The sequence below is a fragment of the Pholcus phalangioides genome, unplaced genomic scaffold (genome assembly GCF_987345545.1).
Source record: "Pholcus phalangioides strain wild (caught in Gottingen) unplaced genomic scaffold, Ppha-v1.0 ptg000010l_1, whole genome shotgun sequence".
In the NCBI taxonomy this organism is placed as follows: Eukaryota; Metazoa; Arthropoda; class Arachnida; order Araneae; family Pholcidae; genus Pholcus; species Pholcus phalangioides.
This window is the reverse complement of record NW_028301603.1, coordinates 39,662,339-39,686,081: the sequence shown is the minus strand read 5'-3', so window position 1 is coordinate 39,686,081 and position 23,743 is coordinate 39,662,339. Positions and strand designations below refer to the sequence as shown.

The 23,743-nt window shown below is 38.4% G+C and overlaps 1 protein-coding gene and 1 pseudogene across 1 annotated transcript; both read right to left on the bottom strand.

Moving 5' to 3' along the window:
• Positions 1–5,115: 5,115 nt before the first annotated feature.
• On the bottom strand, positions 5,116–20,267 carry Ufc1 (Ubiquitin-fold modifier conjugating enzyme 1). Its single transcript, XM_089238381.1, has 6 exons — positions 20,185–20,267; positions 19,896–20,072; positions 15,363–15,494; positions 10,209–10,285; positions 9,203–9,293; positions 5,116–5,317 (listed from the first exon to the last, which is right to left on the bottom strand). Exons 2-6 carry the CDS (start codon positions 20,016–20,018, stop codon positions 5,222–5,224), a joined length of 519 nt encoding a protein of 172 aa, XP_089094507.1. The 5' UTR covers positions 20,019–20,072; positions 20,185–20,267; the 3' UTR covers positions 5,116–5,221.
• On the bottom strand, positions 11,030–12,100 carry LOC149081453 (uncharacterized; annotated as a pseudogene).
• Positions 20,268–23,743: the final 3,476 nt, after the last annotated feature.

Genomic DNA, 23,743 nt, shown 5'->3' with positions numbered 1-23,743 from the left:
AACAAAATACAACGCCACAACAGGCAAATTGCCCAACGAGGTGGCTGACTTAAGAACATCATGGATCCTCAAGCCAATTTTTTTGGAGGCCCTACCTACTACACCACACATGCACCCCGCCCACACCCCCCTCCCTCGCGGAACCCTCAACGAATCGGTACATGCGGGAATGTGCGTGTACGTGTAGTGAAACCTGACGTGAAGTGCTTTTTGTTTCTCTGTAATGCTTGTTATGTGTAGTGCTGCCATCTGCCACCAGTTTTTCTAACTATGAGTCAAGTGTTATGATCGAATGATTTATCGTTGTAGGACTGTTGCTCTCTGTGGCGAGACTTTTTAACGGGGAGATCGGCTCGCATTTGCGCCTTGAAGTTGGGAACCACAGAAAACCAACTTCAGCCGACCACCACTGTGGGGTTCGAACCCGGATCCTCGCATCGCGAGTCAGTCACTATAACCACTCGACCACCACAGCGGCAATTAACTTTACTATACAAAATATCATAATGTGGGATCACTTATGGAAATGGCCCCAGGGCACGACCCCTTCACAAGAGTGGGACTGACAGAGCTGTAGCCCGGGGCCTCATATGGTTTTCATCATTTTTTGTTTTTCACACAATAATTTAAAATAAGAGGAGGGTCTGTGAAAAATCTAGCCGGGGACCTGCGAAAAACCCCGTCCTAGGGAACTTGTTGCAAAGTGTAGGCGGTGAGGCCCGGGTGGGTCCATGCCTATGACGGCACTGATTTTATGGGTGACTTTGTTGGATTCTGTAGGTGTATATTCACTAAAATATAAAAGCTTTATTTCTTCACACATTAATTTCTCTTCTCAGCTCCCTGCAGCCCTCCAAACCACCTGTCATGGCCCCTTTCTCCATTTTCTTCCGTGACCCCCTTGAAGTATCCCAGTACCACTAGGCCCCCGGTTGAGAACCACCGGTCTAGAACATCAAATTGAAATGGCAAAACGCTTGCAAAACTTACATGACACGCAGTCGACAAATCCATAAATCCGTTCTGACCACAAAGCCGCACATCCAACCTGGTGCTCGTGAGCAGGGCCAGAACTAGGGGTGGGGAGCAACTGCCCCGGGTGGCAGTTTTAGGTGGTAACAAAAAGATCACCGTTATAAAATTATCGAATTTCAAAGTAGGGGAGGAGGGTGGCGAAATAAGTAGCGTTATAAGGTGATGTGTCCAAGGTGCATTGGCGTACGCAAAGGGAGGGTTTTGGGGTTCTAAAGGCTCTTTGCGAACGTGCCAGGATGATACTTGTGCGTTGAGACAGCCTTGAGCATTATGATGGTCTGACTTCGAGCATCGGATGTACCGTTGTGATCTTAAGTGCCTCCACGACTCCAATAAGATTGCAGACTAAATCCCTGCATACACTTGAAAACAAGTGGCAAGGACCCCCCATTCCAAGCATACCGAGTTGCATACCTGAAAATATTTCTTATATAATAGAGTTTGATTACACAAAAAAATTTAACAAATAACTATATTGTTCAAGCAGTGATGAATAGAATTTTTTTCACTTGGTCTCACGACAGATGGCAGTAAATGTCTTAACATTAAATGTCGAAGTCTGACAATCTCCAAATGGAAACCGAACGAACTGGCAACACCATAAAGGGGTCATTCAAGTATTACGTCAGCGTCGAGGGGAGGGGGTTTCCGGATTTGCTGACTTTTGATGACGGGGGGGGGGGGGTGTTTGAAGGTTTGTTACGTCATCAACCATCCCTTTTTGAAGATATGAAATATTCTAAGCTGCTGACGGGGGGGGGGGGGAAGTATTTTGATGACTTTTGCTGACAAGGGGGAAAGGGGGTCAAAAATGGCTGAAAATCTGCTTACGTAATACTTGAATAGCCCCAAAGATATAATTTTAAAGGAGAAAAAATATATATAAGATTTTATCTCTCTCTCCTTATATAATGCGAAATGAGTCCGAACTGAAAGGGAATGTCAGACTACTTCAATTCCAAAATCAATGAAAGAGATAATTCCAGAAACAATGAAAGAGGTAATTTCAGAATTAATGAAAGAGATAATAATAAAATTAATGAAAGAGATAATAATAAAATTAATGAAAGAGATAATAATAAAATTAATGAAAGAGATAATAATAAAATTAATGAAAGAGATAATAATAAAATTAATGAAAGAGATAATAATAAAATTAATGAAAGATAATTCCAGAATTAAAGAAAGAGGTAGTTTCAGCATTAATGAAAGATAGTTTCAGCATTAATGAAAGATAATTTCAGATTGATGAAAGATAATTTCAGATTGATGAAAGTGATAATTCCAAAATTAATGAAAGAGATAATTCCAAAATTAATGAAAGAGATAATTCCAAAATTAATGAAAGAGATAATTCCAAAATTAATGAGAGAGATAATTCCAAAATTAATGAGAGAGATAATTCCAAAATTAATGAGAGAGATAATTCCAAAATTAATGAAAGAGATAATTCCAGACTTAATGAGATATAATTTCAGAATTAATGAAAGAAAATCCAGAATTGATGAAGGAAAATTCAAGAACTGATGAAAGAAATTATTCCAATATTAATGAAATAAATAATTTAATCTTTTTCATCGTTAGATGAGTTCTCTACCCTTTTCTTTAATCTTTAAAACCCAATATTTAGTGACCAAACTGTACGTACATTACTATGGGAAAATTGCCAGTCGGGAACTTTGTTTTCACCGAGTCACGTGATTTCTTTGCATTCGATGTCGCTGCCGTCGCGGCGGCTGGATGCTCCCCCTCCAGTAATTTAAGCTCGATGGTTCTTAGCCTTTATTGTTCCATGGACCACTTGTTCCAATGAGATGAAAGTCACTGATCGACTGTACCAGTCACGTGAAGGTCACTGAACCCCCCTCCCCCATTAGACCATAAATGCTGAACCCATGACCCGCGGGTCAATTGCGGCCCTCGGAATCATCTGATGTGGCCCCCATGTTTTTAGCATTGAAATTCACAGAAATTCATTATAATTACATATAAAGGTGTTTTCTTTCGAAATTTCAATTTCGTTTGGGGCGGGGGCGCACATGCCCCCCACCCGCGTACGTTTCTGATCCCACCGATATGCGTTAGAAGGTGGGGGGGGGGGGGGGTCAAAAATGGCATAAAGTTTGATGACGTAATACTTGAACGGCCTCTTTACATATGCCTGCCACACGTGCACCTCGTCCATATTCATCTGCGGAATTTTTAACGAATTGGTCCATGAAGTGCGTGTCCGTGTCGCGAACTTAACGGGTAGTGCGTTTCTGTGTTATGCTTGTCATGTGCAGTGCTGTCAGTTTTTTTTTTTTCAACTGTGGGTGAAGTGTAATGATTGAACAATTGTAACCGTTGTGTAGACCTGTTTCTCTCCGCGGCGAGACTTTTTAACGGGAAGATCGACTCCCATTCACGCCTCAAGGTTGGGAACCACACAAAACCAACTCCAGCCGACCATCACTGTGGCGACGGTGTGGTCGGCCGCGTTTTTACTGGTGAGTAATCGCTGGTCTTAGAGGCGTACTTGCAATTAAGAATTCTAGAATTGATGAAAATTCAGAGTTCATAAAAATCCAGAATTGATGAAAATTCAGAATCCCAGAATTCATAATAATTCAGAATTCCAGAAATGATGAAAATTCAGCAGAATTCGTAAAAATTCTATGAAAATTCAGAATTCATAAAAATCCAGAATTTTGATGAAAATCCAGAATTTTGATGAAAATCCAGAATTTTGATGAAAATCCAGAATTCGTAAAAATTCAGAATTCCGGAATTTGTAAAAATCCAAAATTGTTGAAAATCCAGAATTCCGGAATTCATACAATTTATAATTTCAGAATTCATAAAAATTCAGAATTCGTAAAACTTCAGAATTGTTCAAAATTCTGAAAACCAGAAATGATGAAAATCCAGATAATTTATTAAAGAAAAAAATTCCGATTTTTTCAGATATGGGGCAAATTCAAAATTTATGGAAGAAATAATTCTGGAATTATTCCTCGGCAGATGAAAATGCTGAATTCCATAATGGATGAAAATTTAGAATTTATGAAAAATTATTGTTACCGTAAATGCGCGGGGGGGGGGGGGGCCAAAAACGGGGTGTTATTCTGTCACGTGGTTTCTATAACCTAGCCAACTCTTCGGGAGTGTGCGACAACACATGTAATGCAACCTGCAGAGTTTCAAAGCCATAACGATACTCACAAAGAAGCACATCCATACCCAACTATAATTACAATCCCGATGACGCCCATATTGTGATTTACTGATTCGACTTCTTTCGTCAAGAAAAATTTCCCCTTTTTTACTTGGATTACCAACCGTCCTCCTTTTTGATGTCATTTCAAGCGTCCTCCTACGTTTCGGAAAAATTCCCCTTTTTTTGTCCTTTTCATGTCTTCTGGAATTTTTTTTCTTCTGGGGAAAATTTTGTTTTTCCCACTTTGAAACGTTTTTTTCATCGATATGATATTCCCCCACGCATTTACCAATATCTGTTAAAATTCCTGGATTTGTGTTTCTTTTTCTGCAGTTCTGTTTGAAGTAGGGAAACGTTGTTGTGGCCGGTTTTATTGGTCGGAATAGTGGCGTCATCTATTGTTAAAAAATTAGGGTAAGTGACGTCACTAAGGGTGCGCGCGCAGGCGTCCTCTGTTTTTTTAATCTTGTAATTCTACTTCCCACTAAATTTTCACTAGGCTTTTTCTAGGAATGTGCTGCCATCTATCGATGGAAATACGTACTCTAGTATTTTACTTCAATTGTATTGTACATGTTACTTTCAAAGTCCGCAGTTGGGCACTGTCCTTAATGGTTCATTCAATACAATGCAAAATAGCCTATCAACGCAATTTTAAAGAAAGTGTCCATTATTGGGTCGGTGTCCACTAAAGAGGGAGTGTCCGTTAAGGGAGACATTTACTGTAGTTCTCATCATTTGAAAAGGAATCTTGTCTGCATATCAACAGCATTCAGAAAGTCAGCAAAATGTGTTGTGTATTAAAATCCAAGCCTTATGCCTCGTTATTTTTTAAACTTACTATCCCTACATAACAATAAACAAAGTGACATAAGATAAAATTTTAAATGTTGCTCAAAAGCGCCAAACTTTAATACACAAATATGCACATGTAAAGCGGTGTCCTCCTCTCTATGCTTTATTTACAAAATAATAATAACTGATCAATCAACTTTTATTTTGATCGCACGACGATGACTCTTTATGGACCACAAGACCTTTCTGTATCAAATCAGGAATCTCCACAGCGAGCCACGGACCAAGCTAATGGCAGAAAAGAAAACACAATATGAGAAAGAACGTCACTATCTCATCCAGTCAAAACAAAAATGTTAATTTGCATTTAACAGGATTCAAACTCACTTTAAAGCTTTCCTATCATATGTCGAGTCTTTTTGAGCATGTTTTCTTGCGCAATTGTCCGTGTTTTGTTTAGTTTGTGTCAAAGCAACATTCTAATTATTTTACATAACCTAAAATACAGGGTTTTCAAAAAGAATCATCCGAATTGAAAAAAATCATAACTATTCAGCTTTAAATCCGTCTAGATCGAATAATGTATAGGTAGAAAGAAGGGAATCTCGAGTTTCACGCAGTCGCCGGCAGGTAGACTTCTCTTCCTTCTATATACTCTTCCTTCGGCCGCCATTTCAATGCTTGTCAAGATTGGCTTTTCCCAGGGTTAGAAACCGATTCATATGACCTCATTTTCCAGCACGACAGTGCACCACCACACTCGAGCTTGGACGTTCGAGAACTTTTAAATAATTGCATTCGTAAACGATGGATCCGCCTAACAGGACCTGACGATTCAGTTAAACATAACTGGCTTCCAAGATCGCCGGACCTCAGTCAGCGATTTCTACTTGTGGGGGGTTTAAAAAACACAACGTTTATGTGCTTTCTTTTTCAGCCCGCGCCGCAACTAGATAATTTGTCACCCGAGGCAAACCGGCATTTTGGCGCCTGTTGCCATGTAGGAGCAGTAAAAGGGAATTCGGCGCCCCTCCTGGTTGCCGGTCCTAGCGCCCGGTGCACCAAACCTGCCTTCTCCCCTCTAGTTCCGGCCTTGTTGTGCCTGAATATAAATAGTCCATAGTATGTATTAACATTATGCATAATTAATAAAATTCAATCTACTCTTTCCAACACATAAAGTGTGTTTTCTTATGTACGAACTCTCACTCGCCATTGAGCAATTCTACTTCAATTTTGACGTGTAGGAAATGGAAAAGCAGAAAAAAATTTGAGATTAAACTAACCAACTTGATTGCCATAGGTTTTGCTGTAATATATACACATTAACACTTTAAGAGTCATTAAGATATCATAAAATCCCCCATTCAAAATGTCATATCTTTTTTCAATGAAGTTCGCTTTTTTCCGATTTTCAGCAGGTGAATGGGGAAAATGTATTTCCATTGAGAAATCAACTTTACAAAATATCTGGGCATGTAGATAATTCTCAGAATTTTGGAAAATGAGCTAGAAATTTGGAAAATATACAGGAAATTCCTGGAATTTCGGAAATATGCAGAAAATTTCTAGAATTTTGGAAATATGCAGAAAATTCCCAGAATTGCGGAAAATATGCAGAAAATTCCCAGAATTTCGCAAAACCAGCCAAAAATTCCCAGAATTTCGAAAAATGAGCTTGAAATTCTCCGAATTTCGGAATATATGCAGGAAATTCCCAGAATTTCAGAGAATAGGCAGCAAATTCTCAGAATTTCGGAAAATATGCAAAAATTTCCCAGAATTTTGGAACAGAACGCAGTCATTTAATGATGCTGATAATTTATGACATCCTGGTAAATATATAACCGAGAACCTTTGATCTGATAGGCATGTTTGGACTAAACTGTCAATTCTCCAATTCAAAAATATCTGACATAAGTATGCATGCGTTTACATTTTATATTTTGTCTAAGGACAGCAACTAGATAATTTGTCACCCGAGGCAAACCAGCATTTTGGTGGCCATTGCCTTGTAGAAGCAGCAGTTAAAAGGGAATTCGGCATCCCTCCTGGTCTAGCACATGGGGAACCAGACTTGCCTGCTCCCCCTAGTTTCGGCCCTGCTTCCAGCTACATAAGCTGCACTGAAGATACACATAACAGCAGCCGTGGAAGCAGTGGATGCAAACATGTTTGGAAAAGTTTGGGACTAATTTAACTACAGTGTAGAGTTATGCCATGCATGCCAATGTGGGCATATTGAGCACCTTTAATTTTTTTTGTAAAACAACCTTGATTAGCCATGTAATGTAAAATTAATCTTAAGTGAATATGTTTAATATTTTTCGTAATATACGCATTTCAAATTGGGTGATTCTTTTTGAAACACCCTGTATATTGTCATCTTATAATGGAAACCTTGCACATGAATTTTTTTCTTTGAAGATGACTTTTTGCAGTTTTAGATTGAGAATATTATATCGCTCCTATTATAGCTTTTAATAGGTGAAGCCTAACACCCCTTTTATGTGTTATTCAATGGGACGTCTAATCCTTCTTAAAGTTGGGAAATTTTTAATGTGTGTGTACAAGGTTTTCATTATAAGCCGACAATATACAGGGTGTCCTGTAAGTGCTAATGCAGCCATTATGTCATTGACCATCCATCATAGAGGTATGATTAGAATTTAAAAAATGCTCAAAAGCCGTTCAAAAATTACTGTGCACCAGTTTTGAGAGTGAAAATACAATTCGTAACAAGATAAAAAAAATCTAAATTTTCATGTTCGCCTGTGCTTCAACTTCCAATTAGAAAGTTGTTGCCCTGTCTCCCCTGGGTTAAAAAAAAAAATCAAGTTTCTAAGTGTAATATCCACTGAAATATTTGAATTAAAAAATCGGAGACAAGTTGGGAAAGGACAGCATAAATAAGGAAAAGTAGCATTGTCCATTAGTTTTCATTCATATAATTCTGAATTTAAATATTGCATTTAGAACATAGAATGTTTTTCTGTTGGCCTAAGGACTTTCTAATTGGAAGAGAGGACAAGGAAACTGTTTAAAAATTTAGTTTTTTTATTTTTTGACGTACTTAGTCCTTACTTTCAAAACTGGTACTGGGTACCGGAACCGGTACCGAAATAAAATAAGAAACAATCCGAGGTTAGAGAAAAAGAAACCTCTCGCATTGCTAGAGGCAAAGTAATAAAAGTGACCAGACTGTGTGAAAAATTCATTAAAAGTGAGGAGAGACTGATCTTTTTTTTTTTTGGATTTATTAGTGATTCTTTTTTAATTGGGGGCTGTTCAAGTATTACGCCATCATCGATGGGGGGGGGGGGAGTTTCCGATTTGCTGACTTTTGATGACAAGGGGGGAGGGGGGTTTGGATAATGCTTACGTCATCAAACACCCTTTATGAAAATATGAGTTAGGATTCAGAGGGCCAGAGCTGATGACGAAAGTTTGCTGACAAGGGAGGATGGAGGGGGTCATAAATGACTAAAAATTTGCTTACGTAATACTTGAACGGCCCCTTGGAAAATATAATTTTTTTGTTAGTATAGTGGCGCCATCCATTGTGGAATTGGGTGATTAAGCATACAAATTGTGCACAGGCAAGCGTTTTCCTTCCTTGGTTTTCAAATCTGGCAACATAAATGCGTTAGAACCATGCATATATACACAACATGTTCCTGCAGGTACTGATTCATTAAAAATTTAAAGTAGCTGGCCACAGGCCACAGTTACACGAAGGGTTTACCCGAACCACCAAGCCAAGAAGAGTAGACATGGTCCAGGACCATGCCTAGCCACATTAGAGAACTCACTAGAGCCACCAAGCCGAGAGGGAAAATGTGGCTGAGCAACCGGGCTGGCCAAAGTAAGACTACAGCTACAACAAATCCAGACATAAATTTTGGAATATATATATATTTTTCTATTTGTAACATTTGTAATTTTTTAATAAAATTGACAATTGTCCATAGCGCCTGGGCTGTGCACAGTATGGAATGGGGAATGGCCGTAATGGCATTATCTAAAGCATTCATATAGGTTTTTGACAGTTTTGGATGGTTTAAGCTAATTCTTGACGCTTGTCATGTCAAAAACCTGATGTAAACCAATGCAATAAACTGTCAAAATATGTATGAAACATTTATATATCGGAATAAATAGTATGTTATATACCCCAAGCGCCATTGCATGTGCTATACCAAACTTAGGAACGTTCCTTGCCCAAAGCGGCTTGAAGTGATCAGTTAGACAAATCTTTCCGCCTCTGAAAAGAAGAGAAATTTCCCATGTGAGACAGTAAAGATATAGATAAAAATTTTCAAATCGTAAATATGCTTTTAATTTTTTTTCGTTTCAAATTTGATTCTTCAAGAAGGAATAAAGTGAGTATATTAATGTTTGGAAGCAAACTCCACTTCATTTCATGCACATGAGACCTACTTTAAAAGGACCAAATCTTATGTGATTAGACTTAATTTGTGTAAAGTTAGACACCTTCAATATTGATTTATGGAAAATTCACAGATAATTTACTAATAGGAATATTCACCATTGGGAGAATTTGTGACAAACAATTCACCAGCAACAGTTTGTCACCAGAGAGAGTGTGACCGAGTAATTGAGCAAGTGGCTGAATATGTAATCATGTAAGTGACCAAATGAGCTAGCAAAAAAAGTGAGTAAATTTATGAGTGACCAAGTATAAGTGATCAAGAGAATGGGAGAGTGGGTTGTGAGCGATTGAGTGTGACCAATTGTGTGAGCGATTGAGTGTGACCATATCAGTGGCCAAGTGAGTGGTTAAGTGAACAATTGAGTGACCATATTAGTGAACCGGTAAATGAGAGACTGAGCCAGTGACCATATGAGTGAGTGGGTGAGTAACTGTATGAATGACTTGCTCACCCACCAACTCTCTGACTCACTTGATCAATCAGTTACCTGTCATCCGCCCACTCACTCTATCACTATGTAAATGAATTGTCATGCCTGTAAATTTTCCTGTCAGTAAATAGCGTGGTGGTGAATTGTTGTCACTGAATTTTTTTTTTTTTTTGGGGGGGGGGGGTGAATTTGATGGAGAAGAATATTCCACACAGTCTATATTTTATACAAAAAAAGAATCAAATTAATTTCTAGATACTTAAAAGGCAAAAAAATTTACATGCAAAAAAAATACCTGTACATCTTGGCTGTTTTGCCATCTAGTTCAGGTAATGCTATTTCTGGAGCTGTGGTTGGATACGTCACTGGAATCTACAAAATAAAGTTGTTCGATACCAAATCATTATTTAAATGAATTCTAGCTGAACAAAATATAAGTTCTCTGTAGCACATCAAAAAATTAAAATGCAAATCATCTGCAGACACAGCAATTGCACTGGCAATAGTTACGCAGGTGTTCGTACATTATGTCCTAAGCTGGAGAATTAGTTAATCAGATCAAGCTGGGCACCACAGGTGTGAAAAAAAAACACTTCCAAACACAACTAGTCAATCTAGTTTCTCAAATAAAAAAGTACTATGATATCAAATATTGCTTCGAAAATTCTAAAAATAGTTAAAAAATTGTCCAAATACAGTGGAACGCTGTTTACACAATGTTTAAGAAGTGATTTCAAAACCAATTTTTCTACCCTAAGAATAGGGCTCTTTTGTAATTACAGAAGGTATACAGATTTCTTTGAAAGATAGGGTAGAATTTGAAAAGACTAATCAACTGTATTTTTAGAGCCAAAACCAGGCCCGTCATTTAGGGAGGGCTGGCTTTTGAAAATACACTAAAAATGGTATATATATATACATACATTGTACGATTAAATAATTGACGTTTGGGTTTACCCAAAATTCCAAAACGAACATGGCTATACGCGTTTCAGAACTATATGAAGTTCCTTCATCAGTAGCAGAAACAAAGAAGAAAGAAAATATTGAAAAAACTTCTTACAGCGGGAGTTACTCGCTGTTGTAGACAAGAGTCAAATTCAAAATGAACCGGCAACAAAAGAGCAAGAGGGTGGAAAAAAGAAGAAAAATGTCGAAGCCAATCACAACAGAGAACGTGATAGTGATGCTGATGGAGAAGAATAATTATTGTAGAAACAGTTGCCAGATTTTTGAGAAGGGTGGTGTGCTAGATAGGTCATTGACCAACTGGTTTGTGTTTTTGTTGATGTGGAATGATTCGAAGAAATCCAAGTCAGACGGTGAGGGACATTTTTGGATGATTTTGGCAGAAGAGAAATCAAATTTATGGTCAAAGGACCAGCAGTGTTGAGCTATGGATGAGCGGTTAAGGTCTTGGTTGCTTACGTATCTTCTATGCTCATTTAAACGGTATTTTATGGCACGTTTAGTTTGGCCTATATATGATAATCGGCATTGGCATGAAATGCTGTAGATGCCCCAGTTGTTGAGTGTGTCAATGGGATCTTTTAGTTGAGAGAAACAAAGTTTATTGACAGGGGTGAAAACCACAGAAAAATTGTATTTTCGAAGGATTTTAGCGATGCGTTGGCTGGTTTTTGGGAAGAAAGGCAAAATGATCAAGTTTGTTCAGGTTTGGTTTTGGAAGTGTTTTTAATCAGTTTGCTGTGTAGATTATCAATGAGAGAGCTACGGTAGCCACGATCGACTGCTATTGCTCTAAGGATATTCAGTTCAGCATCGAGTAACGTCGGCGAAGAGCAGATATTAATGGCTCGCTTCACATATGTGTAGAACGAGGCATACTTTTGTGATGGAGTATGCGCAGAGAGGTTGTGAGGGGGTATAGAAACAGCAAACGGTTTACGAAATACAGTAGTAGAGAAAGTTTGTTCATGGCGAGTGACCAATACGTCCAGGAATGCAATTTGGTTATTGTTTTCTCCCTCTATAGTGAATTGAATGCAAGGGTCAATGGAATTGAGAGTATTTAGAATATGGTCAATTTTAGCGTTATGGTCAAGAAGAGCGAAGCAATCATCAACATATCTGACAAAAAAAAAAACAGATTTTTTGTTGACCATATTATTTTTTCAGGATAAAGCAGAGGAAGTGAATAACATTTTATTTTTGACATGCCTTTTGCATAGGCAGTAGAACCCAAAGTATTCAGGTCACTTGAGCCCCAAGAATTTCTATGAAGCGTACCCTCAACAATCCATGAAATGCGCAAAGCAATGCCTGTACCCCATGCTTTATCAAATACCTAATATGCCAGATGTCTAGCATCCCCAGTAACCCTTCATTGCTTTACCTTAGTGTAACCCCTGAGTAGGTGTGTGATTCAGTTGTTGTGGAGCGACTTTCATTCTGAAATCAATGAATAATAGCTACGCGATATAAATTTGAAAAATATAAACATAAGATTTCTCCATGGGGTTGGGAACCCAGGGGCCCAGAAACCCCATACAACAATATTTCAAGACAGGAAATCCTAGTTTTTAGGACACTTGTTTTAATCTAAATTACGTCCACATTTACAGATGTATCATGTATTTTTGTGATAGAGGTAAAAAAAACATTCTGGTAGTTCTAGTGTTAAAGGGTTAAGTTTGTTACACTGCCTTCTGCACATGCATATCTAGAGTTAGTACAACTGTGGTCATATTAGCAAAGCTCCTTTGATGGCATCATTTGACTGTTTCTTTCTCAATCTTCCTCGAGCTTCCACTGAGCACCTGGAGAGCACACAAGGAGCACCGGTTGAGAACCGCTGCAATAGAGCATTGGTTCCCAAACTTTTGTCACCCACAGCTTCCTTTGCCCAATTCACGGTTCATCTGCAGCTCCCCAGAAAAGTTTCATGGATATTCTTCTATACAAAGCAACCACTTCAAAGCATAAGTAGGCACACAGATCAATATCTCCAGCTGGCTGTGACACCCTCTAGTAGCTGTAATACACACTCTGAGAAACATTGCAATACAGGGAAAGTGCTTCACTTGGTAGAAGTGTGCATGAGTGGACCGGGAAGTTTAAAAGTGTTTGAACAATTATGAAAGTGTGTAACAAAAAAACACAGGACACTTTCAATGTCCACTATTGGATGAGAAATGGTACAGACTGGCCTGGGGAGTTACCATTGTCATGTGATCGGGACATGATGAAAAGAGAGAAAATATAGTTAAATTAAATGATTAAATTAAAATTATACTATGCAAGGAACAACAGATAAATGTATTAAGGAACGAACAGACTTTTACTACCAAACTTATAATAAATTAGAGAAAAATGCATTTTACGCTTTAATTATTTTCCTCATCCAGTCTTCTTTGATGGGGTGAAATCAACTATAATAAGAATAAAAACATTTTGGGTCACTCAATCACCTCCTCTGTGTTTAATCGCATCTTGATTATGGATGCACTCATTCACTATGACACTAAGCACCTTCAGAGCTTTAAGAAAAAGTAAAAATCACTGAAACTGAAAGTAGATCCCACTGTGCCTTAGCACTCCCAGCTACTACTTTGTCACTTCATAATCCCTGAGCGAGTGTGTCTCTCTCTTCCAAATGGAATGAAAACTTTATTTTTGGTTTCTTTGTTCTGAGTCCTACTTCTCAGATTGGTTGAGATACAAATCTAATTTTGCGATTGGTCTAAAAATTAAAAATGAGAAATCATGAGGATGTTTCGTATCTGAGTGTGAGAACATCGCAACGATTCAGAAAACTGTATGTGTCTTCTGTCTATTTGACACCAGGGACATCGTGAAAATCAAGGAATGTTTTGTCGTGGCTATTTCATGTCACGTAAGCAACGATTGGAATTTCACTGCATCATAGAATTTATCAGGGCCACAACTGCATGCTTGGTTGGCTGGGGCAAGTGGTTAATGGAAAATTCACCAACACCAATTCACAGCTAAAAAAATTCACAGACAACAGTTCAACACGAATCAGTGAGCCAATAAGTGAGCAAGGAATGACTGATTGAGGGAGTCAGTAAATGATGGAGTAGTTAGTGTTGGTTGGAAAAAATGGTTGGTGTTGGTGAGTGAGCAAACCAATGAGTGACAGAGTGAGTGACCTAGGAAGTAAGCAAATGGCCTAGTGAGTGAGCATGTCAGAATGATCAACCTACTGAGTTGATGATAGAATGAGTGAGTTAATGAGTCAAGAGTCAGCGACCTAGTTAGAGTGAGCAACCAGGTGATTGAGAGTATAACAGATTGAGCAACCTACTGAGTTGATGATAGAATAAGTTTTGGTCTTGTGAGTTTGGTCTAGAAAGTGAGCAACCTACTGAGCAACCTAGGAAGTGAGTCACCAGTGAGTGAATGGTAGAGGGAGCAATACAACGAGCTACCTAGTGATTGACTGAGTGACCTGGTGAATGAGTGAGTGACCTGGTGAATGAGTGAGTGACCTGGTGAATGAGTGAGTGAGAATGAGGTAGATTGATCACCCCCCTCTAGTGACAGACTAGTTTTGAGAGGATGTGGGTTCAATTCCTAGCAAGGGCATTAGAATTTTCTCTCTTTCCTAAATATATCTTCACATCAGCCAGCTGTTAAAAACCTTCATATTATGTTTTGATATATCAACATATTGTGTATGATGTATATCTTTGTCAGGTTCATGATACAGATCTATGTTTTGCTCACTCGTTCACTCGATTATTTATTCATGCATTCATATGGAACTGATGTCGGCGAATTTTCCTAGCTGTGAATTGTTGCCAGTGAATTTTCCAGACACTGGGGAAAGCACACATTTTTGTGCACCCTTGTTATGCTGGAGAGGTTAAAGCATAGTTCCCAAACTTTTTGTTCCATTGGTCCCCTTCAATTTTTTTTCACTTTCATTGCCCCCCCCCCCAACTCAACCCACAGGATCCTAACCTTCTGCCGCCCCCCGGACACTTCCATCACCCACTTTGGGAAACACTGGGTTAAAGGGCGAAATTTGCCCCCCCCCCAGGCAACAGAGCTGCTTTCTACCCCACCCCCCAAGTTGTGACCCTAGAATTCATAGCGTGAGAAAGAAAAATGTGTATTTGAAGTGCAAAGTATTTAATACTACATTAATATTATAGGCAGAGTATTTTACTTTTAATAAACTTGTATTAAATATCTAATGGAATTGTGATCATGACATCATTGACAATGTAGCGAGCTCTTTGCAGAATTGTCATGGTTCTGTCTATGAACTGTTATGTTTGTGTCAGTGAACAGTAAAGATAAAAGTGTAGACCAGCACTTTCTTTCATTTTTTACTATTTGCATAATGTGTAATACATTTTTGTTTGGATCAATATTTTCAGTTCAGGTTGTTTTAGAAAATATTGAATCGTCATAAAAAATAAAACTACTGTAATTTTAAATCGTGGTTCAAAACACTCACGTCGAATTCGATCGCAAATTCATACTTCATGAGCTCATGGATGTGCCAGCATTTCCCAAACCACTGGGTACCATCTTTGCTCGATTCCAAACGAAACCAGTCATTGTCGTTCTCTTTGTTGTTCTGGACGTACTTTGGGAAGATAATGAAAGAAAATTTAACATCAAATACAATAAGGTTGACTTATAAATACTCACTAAATTATAAGGATGTCAATGTTTGATACAGACATTACATGCAGCAAATCTTTTAGAGGCAGTTACAAAAGTTCTGCCGCCAATGTCTTTCCGTGGCCAGTTTTGCTGAAAGTGAAGTTTAATTACCCTTATGAACACCAAGACCTCAGGTTGCAATCCTAGCGCATTCGGAGGCATAATGTAGGACATAAAAAAGCTTTTTTACCAATCCCATTATCTTTTTTTTCTTCCTATCCACCACACTGTAATAATCCAAGTTAAAAGTCAGAATAATCCTTGCGGAATACACTATACACATGTAGTGATCCACTTGATAAAGCGAAATCCACACGTGCATCAATAGAATTGAATGGATGGGAGACTAGTATTACCAAATTTAAAAAAGGAAAAAAAATTATAAATTAAAATTTACCAGAGAAATAAATTCTGTGGTGTTTGAAGTTGCTAAGCCTCGGCCCAACAAAAGCAGTCACAAACCATCAACAATGGGAAAACAAAATTGACGCTGAAACGTGACTGTGAGCAGAATATGCAGCAACGTATGATGAAAGCGAAATAAACAATGTTCAACAATGAAACGTTTCGTCCAGTAGCTAACATTCATGCATTTGAATAATGTACATTTGTACATTAGTACATTGCACTCAGTACATTTCCCGTTTTTTTTTTTTTTTTGACCCAACATTAATTCTTCAGACGATGACAATAAAGAAAAACAAGTTTTTCCACTTAAACCATTTGTTATAACTATCAATTTTCTAAACTTTCATTTGAAATGCTTTAGGATTAACCAACGCAGCAAAACAAATTTTTTTCTTTAAAGTGTTAACATCAGAAAATATCACAGATTGTTATTGATACGTTCTCACCGGATCGGTCCGACAGGGTACCTTTCAAGACTTCATTATCTCAGAGAGTTCTCACAACTTCAGTATTTGGATGAACAGTCCAAGAGCCCGTAGCATCTCCCAACAGGGCTAGTCCAACAAGAAACTGCATTGGTGAGCCCAGGGAGGAAGCAGATATGTCCTAAATTATGTCAGTATAATCTCGTGCAAGATGAGAGGGCGTCGCTTCGAACTTTCACATGAAGACCCCAGGACAGGTAGAGAGATGACAACCAAGGAAGAGAAGCGGTACTACTCTGAGCGAGATCATCCAGTTTCTCGATGATCCAGCGGATCATCAGCTCACAACAACGGAAGGAGAGCGACCTGCTGCACAGAACAAAGAGGGACGAAATGCCTCAGCAATCAACCACGATGAGATTGAGTGCAGGAATGCGATTATACTCAGCACACTGCTGGTATATATGGAAAATCCTCTCATTATCCATTATCTTAAGACAAATCAAAACTGAGAATTGGCAGCATGGTGAAAAAGCAGTATAAGCACCCTTCTTGATGCAAAGAAATGCGACTGCAATTTGTAGTGTCAGTGTATCATCGAATTCCTGCACATGTGGATTATTTGGATCTATTAAGGGAATTATTACATGTGTGTATGCCATAAGATTATTTTGAATTTTAATGTGGATTATTACTGTGCCATGGAGGAAAAAAAAAATTTAAATAAAAACGAGTGGTGAGAAAAACTTATTTCCCTACGTTATGTGTTGGGTTACACTAGGATTGCAACCAGTGGCAGATAAATATTTGTCCAGGCCCCGGGCACTAAACAAATTGCAGTCTAATCCTGTTTTAACGAATACTGTTATAGCGGAAATGTCGTTTTATAATGAACACTTTTCTAATCCCCGAAATAAGTTTAAATATGAATAAGCAAAAACCTGGAATTCCTTTATAACAAAATTTTGTTATAATGAAGTGATTTCTCCGGTGTGTCTTGGAGTTAATGTAATGGGATTAGACTGTATTGAGCCCTTAAATTAGAAAAAAGTGTGGAGTTTTGGTTTTTCGGGGTCCAGGCGCCCGCTGTTAAATCTGCCTCTGATCGCAACTGGAGCTTTAGGCACAAACTTGGCACCTATAAGGGTGAATGAACTCGGAACAGCTTTGGTATAAGGGGCACGGCAACTTGGCAACTTTTTTCCGATGATAAGTTGCCAGCGCCGACGCGCTGTGCTCTGCATTGCAGTTGTTCTAGAATGTTCTTTCTGTTAAAAAAAGGTGGAGCTGGTTGCATGTTTTTCCGTGTTCCTAGAGCGTCTTTTGAAATTTTCAAACACAAATCTTCTCCCTTTACAATATTCTCTCTTTTCTTCTAAATGACGTCACCTTATAGCCGTGGGGTTTTGAATGATTCGACAAACCGTTGGGAGATTAGGCCTAATGGTTTTTCCACTATAGGAAACGTTGAAGAATTGGGTAGTGATAAGAACGTGGTCGTTATAACGCTTGCTCATTGTATTTCCATTAATTCATTTAATCTATGTAAACATATCTTTAGTATACAGAAGGTATACCTATAGTATATACCTTTAGTATACCTATATATACAGAAGGAAGAGGAAATTATCTAATGTAGTGTGTGGCTCAGATTAATTAATTATTGGATATCTCTCAGGTTGTACCTTTAATATTTCCCAATATTTATTCTTTTCTGCATACAGGATGCCCTGTATCCTTTTGATTTTATTTAAAAGAATCTGGATTCCCGGAAAGAGAGTCGGGGTTTTAATTTTATAATTCATAGAATATATTTATTTATTCAACATGCAGGACCGTTGTTTATTTAAGAGTGGATACCTTATGCGCGTTCAAAAATGCATGTTCCATTTATGGAACATTGGCCTTTCAAGAGAGGGGGGGGGGAATCTGGGGATATCTAATGTGCAGTGCACTGCTTCGTTTTTCCCGTTCGAACCCCGGGGTGTTGTCATCATTTGACATGGTTACAGGGGCTGATTCTGGGTAATATGACACATAGGAATGTGCTTTCTGGGGTGGATTGTTTATATTGTGTGGGTGAGTACTTTTTAATCTCGCATTCTTAGAAATGTATATTTTGGCGAACTGCAGACTAATCAGACCGAGTTTGACAATCCTAGATAGCCTTGTTGTGTTCAGCTGAGTGTAACCATATCAAAAAGATATCTCACATTAGAAGAAGCTGTAGGATATTTAGAAACTCTTTCAGATTTCTAATTAGAGGATGTAGATATATTCCAATTACGTGCTAATGAAAATGGGAACATCGTGGATGAAGGTGATATTGTTGAAAATCATCTAGTATCAACAGCTTCAACTGATGTATGTGAAATGCTAGGTACTTTTGCAACAACGAGGATGAGGTGTTAGAAAACTCCTAAAACGTGTTCTTCAAAAGATGTAGGGCAGAAAAAAAAAGACCAAAACATAAGTGTAACACTCAAGCTTCAAGAAAAGGCAAAACAGTTTTGAGCAATGCGAAAAAAAAAAATATTGCATGGGATAAAAAAGTTTTTAGAATCCGATCGAAACCTCGGCTCTGGATTCCATTGGAAAAGATTTGCCATATGATCATTATAGCACGTTAGATAGTTCATTCAGAGTTGCAAGAAGCAGGTCATATTTCGCATTTGAAATTCTGAAGAGAAGTGACAATGAACATTCTACGAACGAAGGAGGGATTAATTATTTATCCAGGTCCACGTTGTCAACTGGAAAAAAAAAAAAGTCAGGTCATTTGATGGCCATTATAATGTCTGTGACACGAGGACGGTATGCGGTTTGCCAAAATGTTTATAAATGCTACCAATGTGACAAACGGGTTCATCAAATATCTGTTTTCTTTCTTTCATCACTGACATTAGAAAAAATTTCGAGTTTTCTGCACGATTTTTATGTTAAAAAAACCAGTAAGTGTTACGAATTTGAATTCGTAGTAGAGAAAATAAATTTCATGAGATAACTACTCCAGAAATAATCGTGAGAATATAGGCGATACCACTTTCTGCTTTCACCTCTCCCCAAGTGCCAATGTATTGACCTCAAATTCCAAAGTGACTTTTTCATAGTTCGGCCTTTAAACGGTTAACATGCACGTGTAAATGGACCTTTAATAGTGGGTCAATGATGAAAATGGGGGGGGGGGGCTGACAGGGCTCTAGCCCTGGGGCTCGGGACAGTTCTCACCATTTATTTTGTTTTTTCACGCTATAAATTAACTACAGAAGAAGCCCGTAAAAAAAGTCTGACCAGGGGGCCCCCAAAAAGATTCCAGCCTGGGGGCCCCTCTCTAGGATGTGGGGGGGGGGCGATGATGAAAGTAGCGTGGTAGATCAATGGGGGGAGAATTCAATCAATATCATGGTCGTGATTGAAATTGAGGTCAAGCAAACGCTTGAATCTCGCATTTGTGATCAAATTCACGCCACCTACAATGAGACTCGTACCTGTATCAATGACTGATACTCTTCTTTCAACCTCAGCGGCCACAAGTCCTTGTCCCTCGGTCCAGCTTTCGTCTTGAGAAGAGGGATCTTGCTGAGGGTCTTCCTCGTGCTCTCATCGACCATATTGATTATAGAGTCGGCCCTACTTCCGTATCGATTATCTATCAATCATCGAACCTGGAAATTGTAATATAAATATCACCAGTTGCAATATAAATATTAGAATGCAATTTCGTATTATAAAGGACAAATTTTAGTCTAAAAAACGTTAAACGATGAAATGTCTCACGGCGATGATGTTGATTTGTTGACGTGCGGAGTTCTACCGATTCGGAAATTTCAGGTGAGGCATCGTTCGAGATACTTCATTCCAGTAGGAAATCGAGCGGAACTGTTTCCATCCTAAGCTGACTATATTTCCTCGAGAGAAATACGGGAAGTTGAGAATCCAAATACGGGAAAATACGGGACATCGCCGATTATCGCCAAGAACGACAATAGCGAGCCGTTACTATTGTCAACTTGATGCAACTGAACCACATTTTGATTAAATCAGAAAGAAAATGAAAACATTTTTCAGTGATTCACACAATAAACGATAACTTATTATACGGGGGTGGCCCCCCATTCCCCTGTATCGCCAAGTTCGCTGTTTGGGAACACCCCCCCCCCTCCTCCCACTCATTCCCGTGCATCTGACACAATTTGTGGTGAATCATAATATAATGAATCATATTTATCCCGTGCAACGGTTAAAAGAAAAAAATTAAATGTAATAAGAAATTAAACTTTTCAAACGAAGATGTTAGGAAAAAAAAAAAAAATTGGATGATTACGAAGGGACTCGAACTCATAACCTTCGTTTTGAGCGTCCCGTGAACTTCCCACTGCATCAATCCTGGTTGCCGAACTGAAGTTAAATTTAGAATATCCATTATTAAATGTCGCTAGGAAATATGGTGGCGCCAAATGGATCAAAAGTTACGATAGCCTCGCGGTCTACTGTGACGTTTCTATGACGTCACAGTTGCTTGAAAAAAAAAAAATAGCGCCAAAGCCACATGCGAAAGGTTACAAGGAAGAAAATCCTGATTTTACGTCTATGATCACGCACGCCCAATCAAATCCGACACTAGAACAGAGTCGGACAAGGATTGAGGCGCTTTCCTTTTCATGGAGTCAAGTTTGGTTCTTGTATTCCGGGGATTTCGACGGCGATTGATTCTTATAGCGTGGGGAAATGTGTGGCAAAAACAAAAAAAATATGTTTCAGAGCGAAATAAAATTTCCCCGGGAGGGGGGGGGGAAGACAAAAATAATCCCTCGACACCTGAGGGAGAACAAAATAGCAAATTTTCTCAAATGTGTAGAAGGACGCTTGAAATGAAGGACATTTGATGATCATATGTAATACCGATGACTGTTCGTAATAATTGCCCTGTCCTGATCTTATTAATTACGATAATGAACATTGTTTCCTAAAATGAAAAGAAAATTGCTATAAAAATTAATTAATCTGCAATTATTAAAATCATGTCAAGCCTGGCTCAATAGTCATTCGCAAATATTTGCTTTCTTCCCTGACGCAAAGAAGCAGCAGCGTCATAGGAAGTGGGGAGGGGGGGGGGGGGGACATTAGATCAGTCGACTACACCGTTGACGATGGGGGGGATTGCCCTCCCCCCCCCCCCTCCGTATCTCCACGCATGCCCAGAACATGGAACGCTGCTCTGTCTCACCGAAGAGATAAGTAGGTGATGAAAGACTTGGGGCATGCTGGGAAAAAAATTCATAGAGATACCAGTAAATTATGGGGAAGAGGGGATATACCTTTTTCAAGATAATTTTTTTCGACAGGGATCCATTTTCACTCAAAAGGGACCCAGATTTTTTGAATACCCTGGTAAAGTAAAGTACAGTGGCATCTCTGCCAAGTATTTATCGTACAGGTCTATTTTTCTCATGGATGTATTATAGGTTTTGACTATCGCAGGCTGAAGAATGTTAATTTTTTTTTTTTCAACATGTGTTCTTTGGTTTTTTATTTATGCTCCTCTCATCAGCGACTGCTTCATCATTCGAACCGCCTTCGTAAGAGTTGTCATCCTCACTAAAAGCTGCAGGCTAGTCATTTTGGCGCTGTCGTCAAAAACACCATAGAGACCACTGTTTTGCAGAATAGCTTCTATTTCACCGGGACTCACAAAATATTAATAAATAAAACACACCCATCCGCTGATTTGAGTAAATAACTAATAAAGTGCACAATGTATATGAATTTTTATTCAAAAAAGGCATTGCAATAGTATCAGAAAGAGAAAGTTGAGATGAAAATTCATGAACAGAGAAAAAGAAAAAAAAAACTCATTTATTTTTACCTAAATAATGTCATACATATATAATTACCTTACATAATTATAGCTTGATAAGTCATTTGATTATATCAATCATTGTGTATATACATATAATAATTACTTCTTTTATTTTCACGTTATAATTTTTTCAAACTCTGATTATGTATAACCAATATCTGTAGGAACAATATGATAATTACTAGTGAAAACCTTAACAAAATTAATGAAAAACTGTATTTCTGAATGAAGGTAATATGCATTTCATCAACACGAACTCTTCCGTCATACATATGTATCAACGAAAACTATGTTTTTTTCCCTCTCAAAATAGTACAGAAATACAAAAAAACCTCGCATGAGAGAGAGAGAGCTTCGGTATGTAATCACGTTTAAATTTACCGCCCAACTGCTTGGTACACATATGTGGACCCTCATACAATTCAATGTGTTGCATTCAAAAATGACTAAAAACATCTAGAAATTATTTACAACGTTATTTTCAGCATGCCCTTACATAGTTGGTTATCTTAAAATATATCGTTTTCAACTACTAAATTCCTAAACATATATTAAAAATTACTTAGGGGCCATTCAAGTATTACGTGAACAGTTTTAGCCATTTTTGACCCCCCCCCCCCATTGTCAGCAAAATTTCTTCAGCAGCTTAGAATACAGTCAAACCTCGTTAATGAGTCACACTTGGGAGAGCAAAAATATGACTTAGTAAGCGGAGTGACTCGTTAAACGGTGTAAGCCATAGCTGTGCCAATTCCTGCCTGACCACAATTGGGACTTCCCAAAAGTGATTCGGTAAGCGGAGTGACGTGTTAACCGGGTGACGCACTAACGAGGTTTGACTGTATTTCATATCTTCAAAAAGGGGTGGTTGATGACGTAAGCAACCTTCAAACCCCTCTCCACCCCTTGTCATCAAAAGTCAGCAAATCCGAAACCCCCCCGATGCTGACGTAGTACTTAAATGACCCCTTACTTTTTCAAGTAGGCTTCGTTGCCGCGATATTTCATCAATCTGCCTTTTTATTCGCTCTATTTCTCAAGTAATATCATTACGAGATGCATTTTACCCGAATCAATAAGAAGCTTGAACTTCCAGGTATGTGCTAGGAAGGTTGAGGAGAATTGAGTAATATCTACGATATAATTAGAAACAAGAGATTGTGTAAAGTTCAATATATGTGTGAATCTGGAACGAAGAGGATAATGGGTGGACTCACCACCTTTCATCTTTGGAGCGCACAAAACCAGTTTTTTTTTTCAATATGGCGTCGGATAGTTAAGAAAAGTTTGATAGGGAACAGCACTTGGCTATAGTTACAATACTGACGTCTCACTTCACACAAAGATGGCGGATAAGTCAGTCTGTATTTTTCAGCGGTGAATGTAAAAGACGACTCTATTCGAAGCAGCAGAGGTCTTCTATCTTTTTCTACTCGCGGGCACTGCTTGTGCCCATCATCAAAAGAAGAGCACCCC

Coding starts and splice junctions, on each gene's coding strand:
- Ufc1 (XM_089238381.1), bottom strand. CDS start 20,018: ATGGTCGATGAGAGCACGAGGAAGACCCTCAGCAAGATCCCTCTTCTC. Junction 15,495..19,895: donor AGTATCAGTCATTGATACAG/GTACGAGTCTCA, acceptor ATCTTCCCAAAG/TACGTCCAGAACAACAAAGA. Junction 9,294..10,208: donor AAAACAGCCAAGATGTACAG/GTATTTTTTTTG, acceptor TCTTCTTTTCAG/AGGCGGAAAGATTTGTCTAA.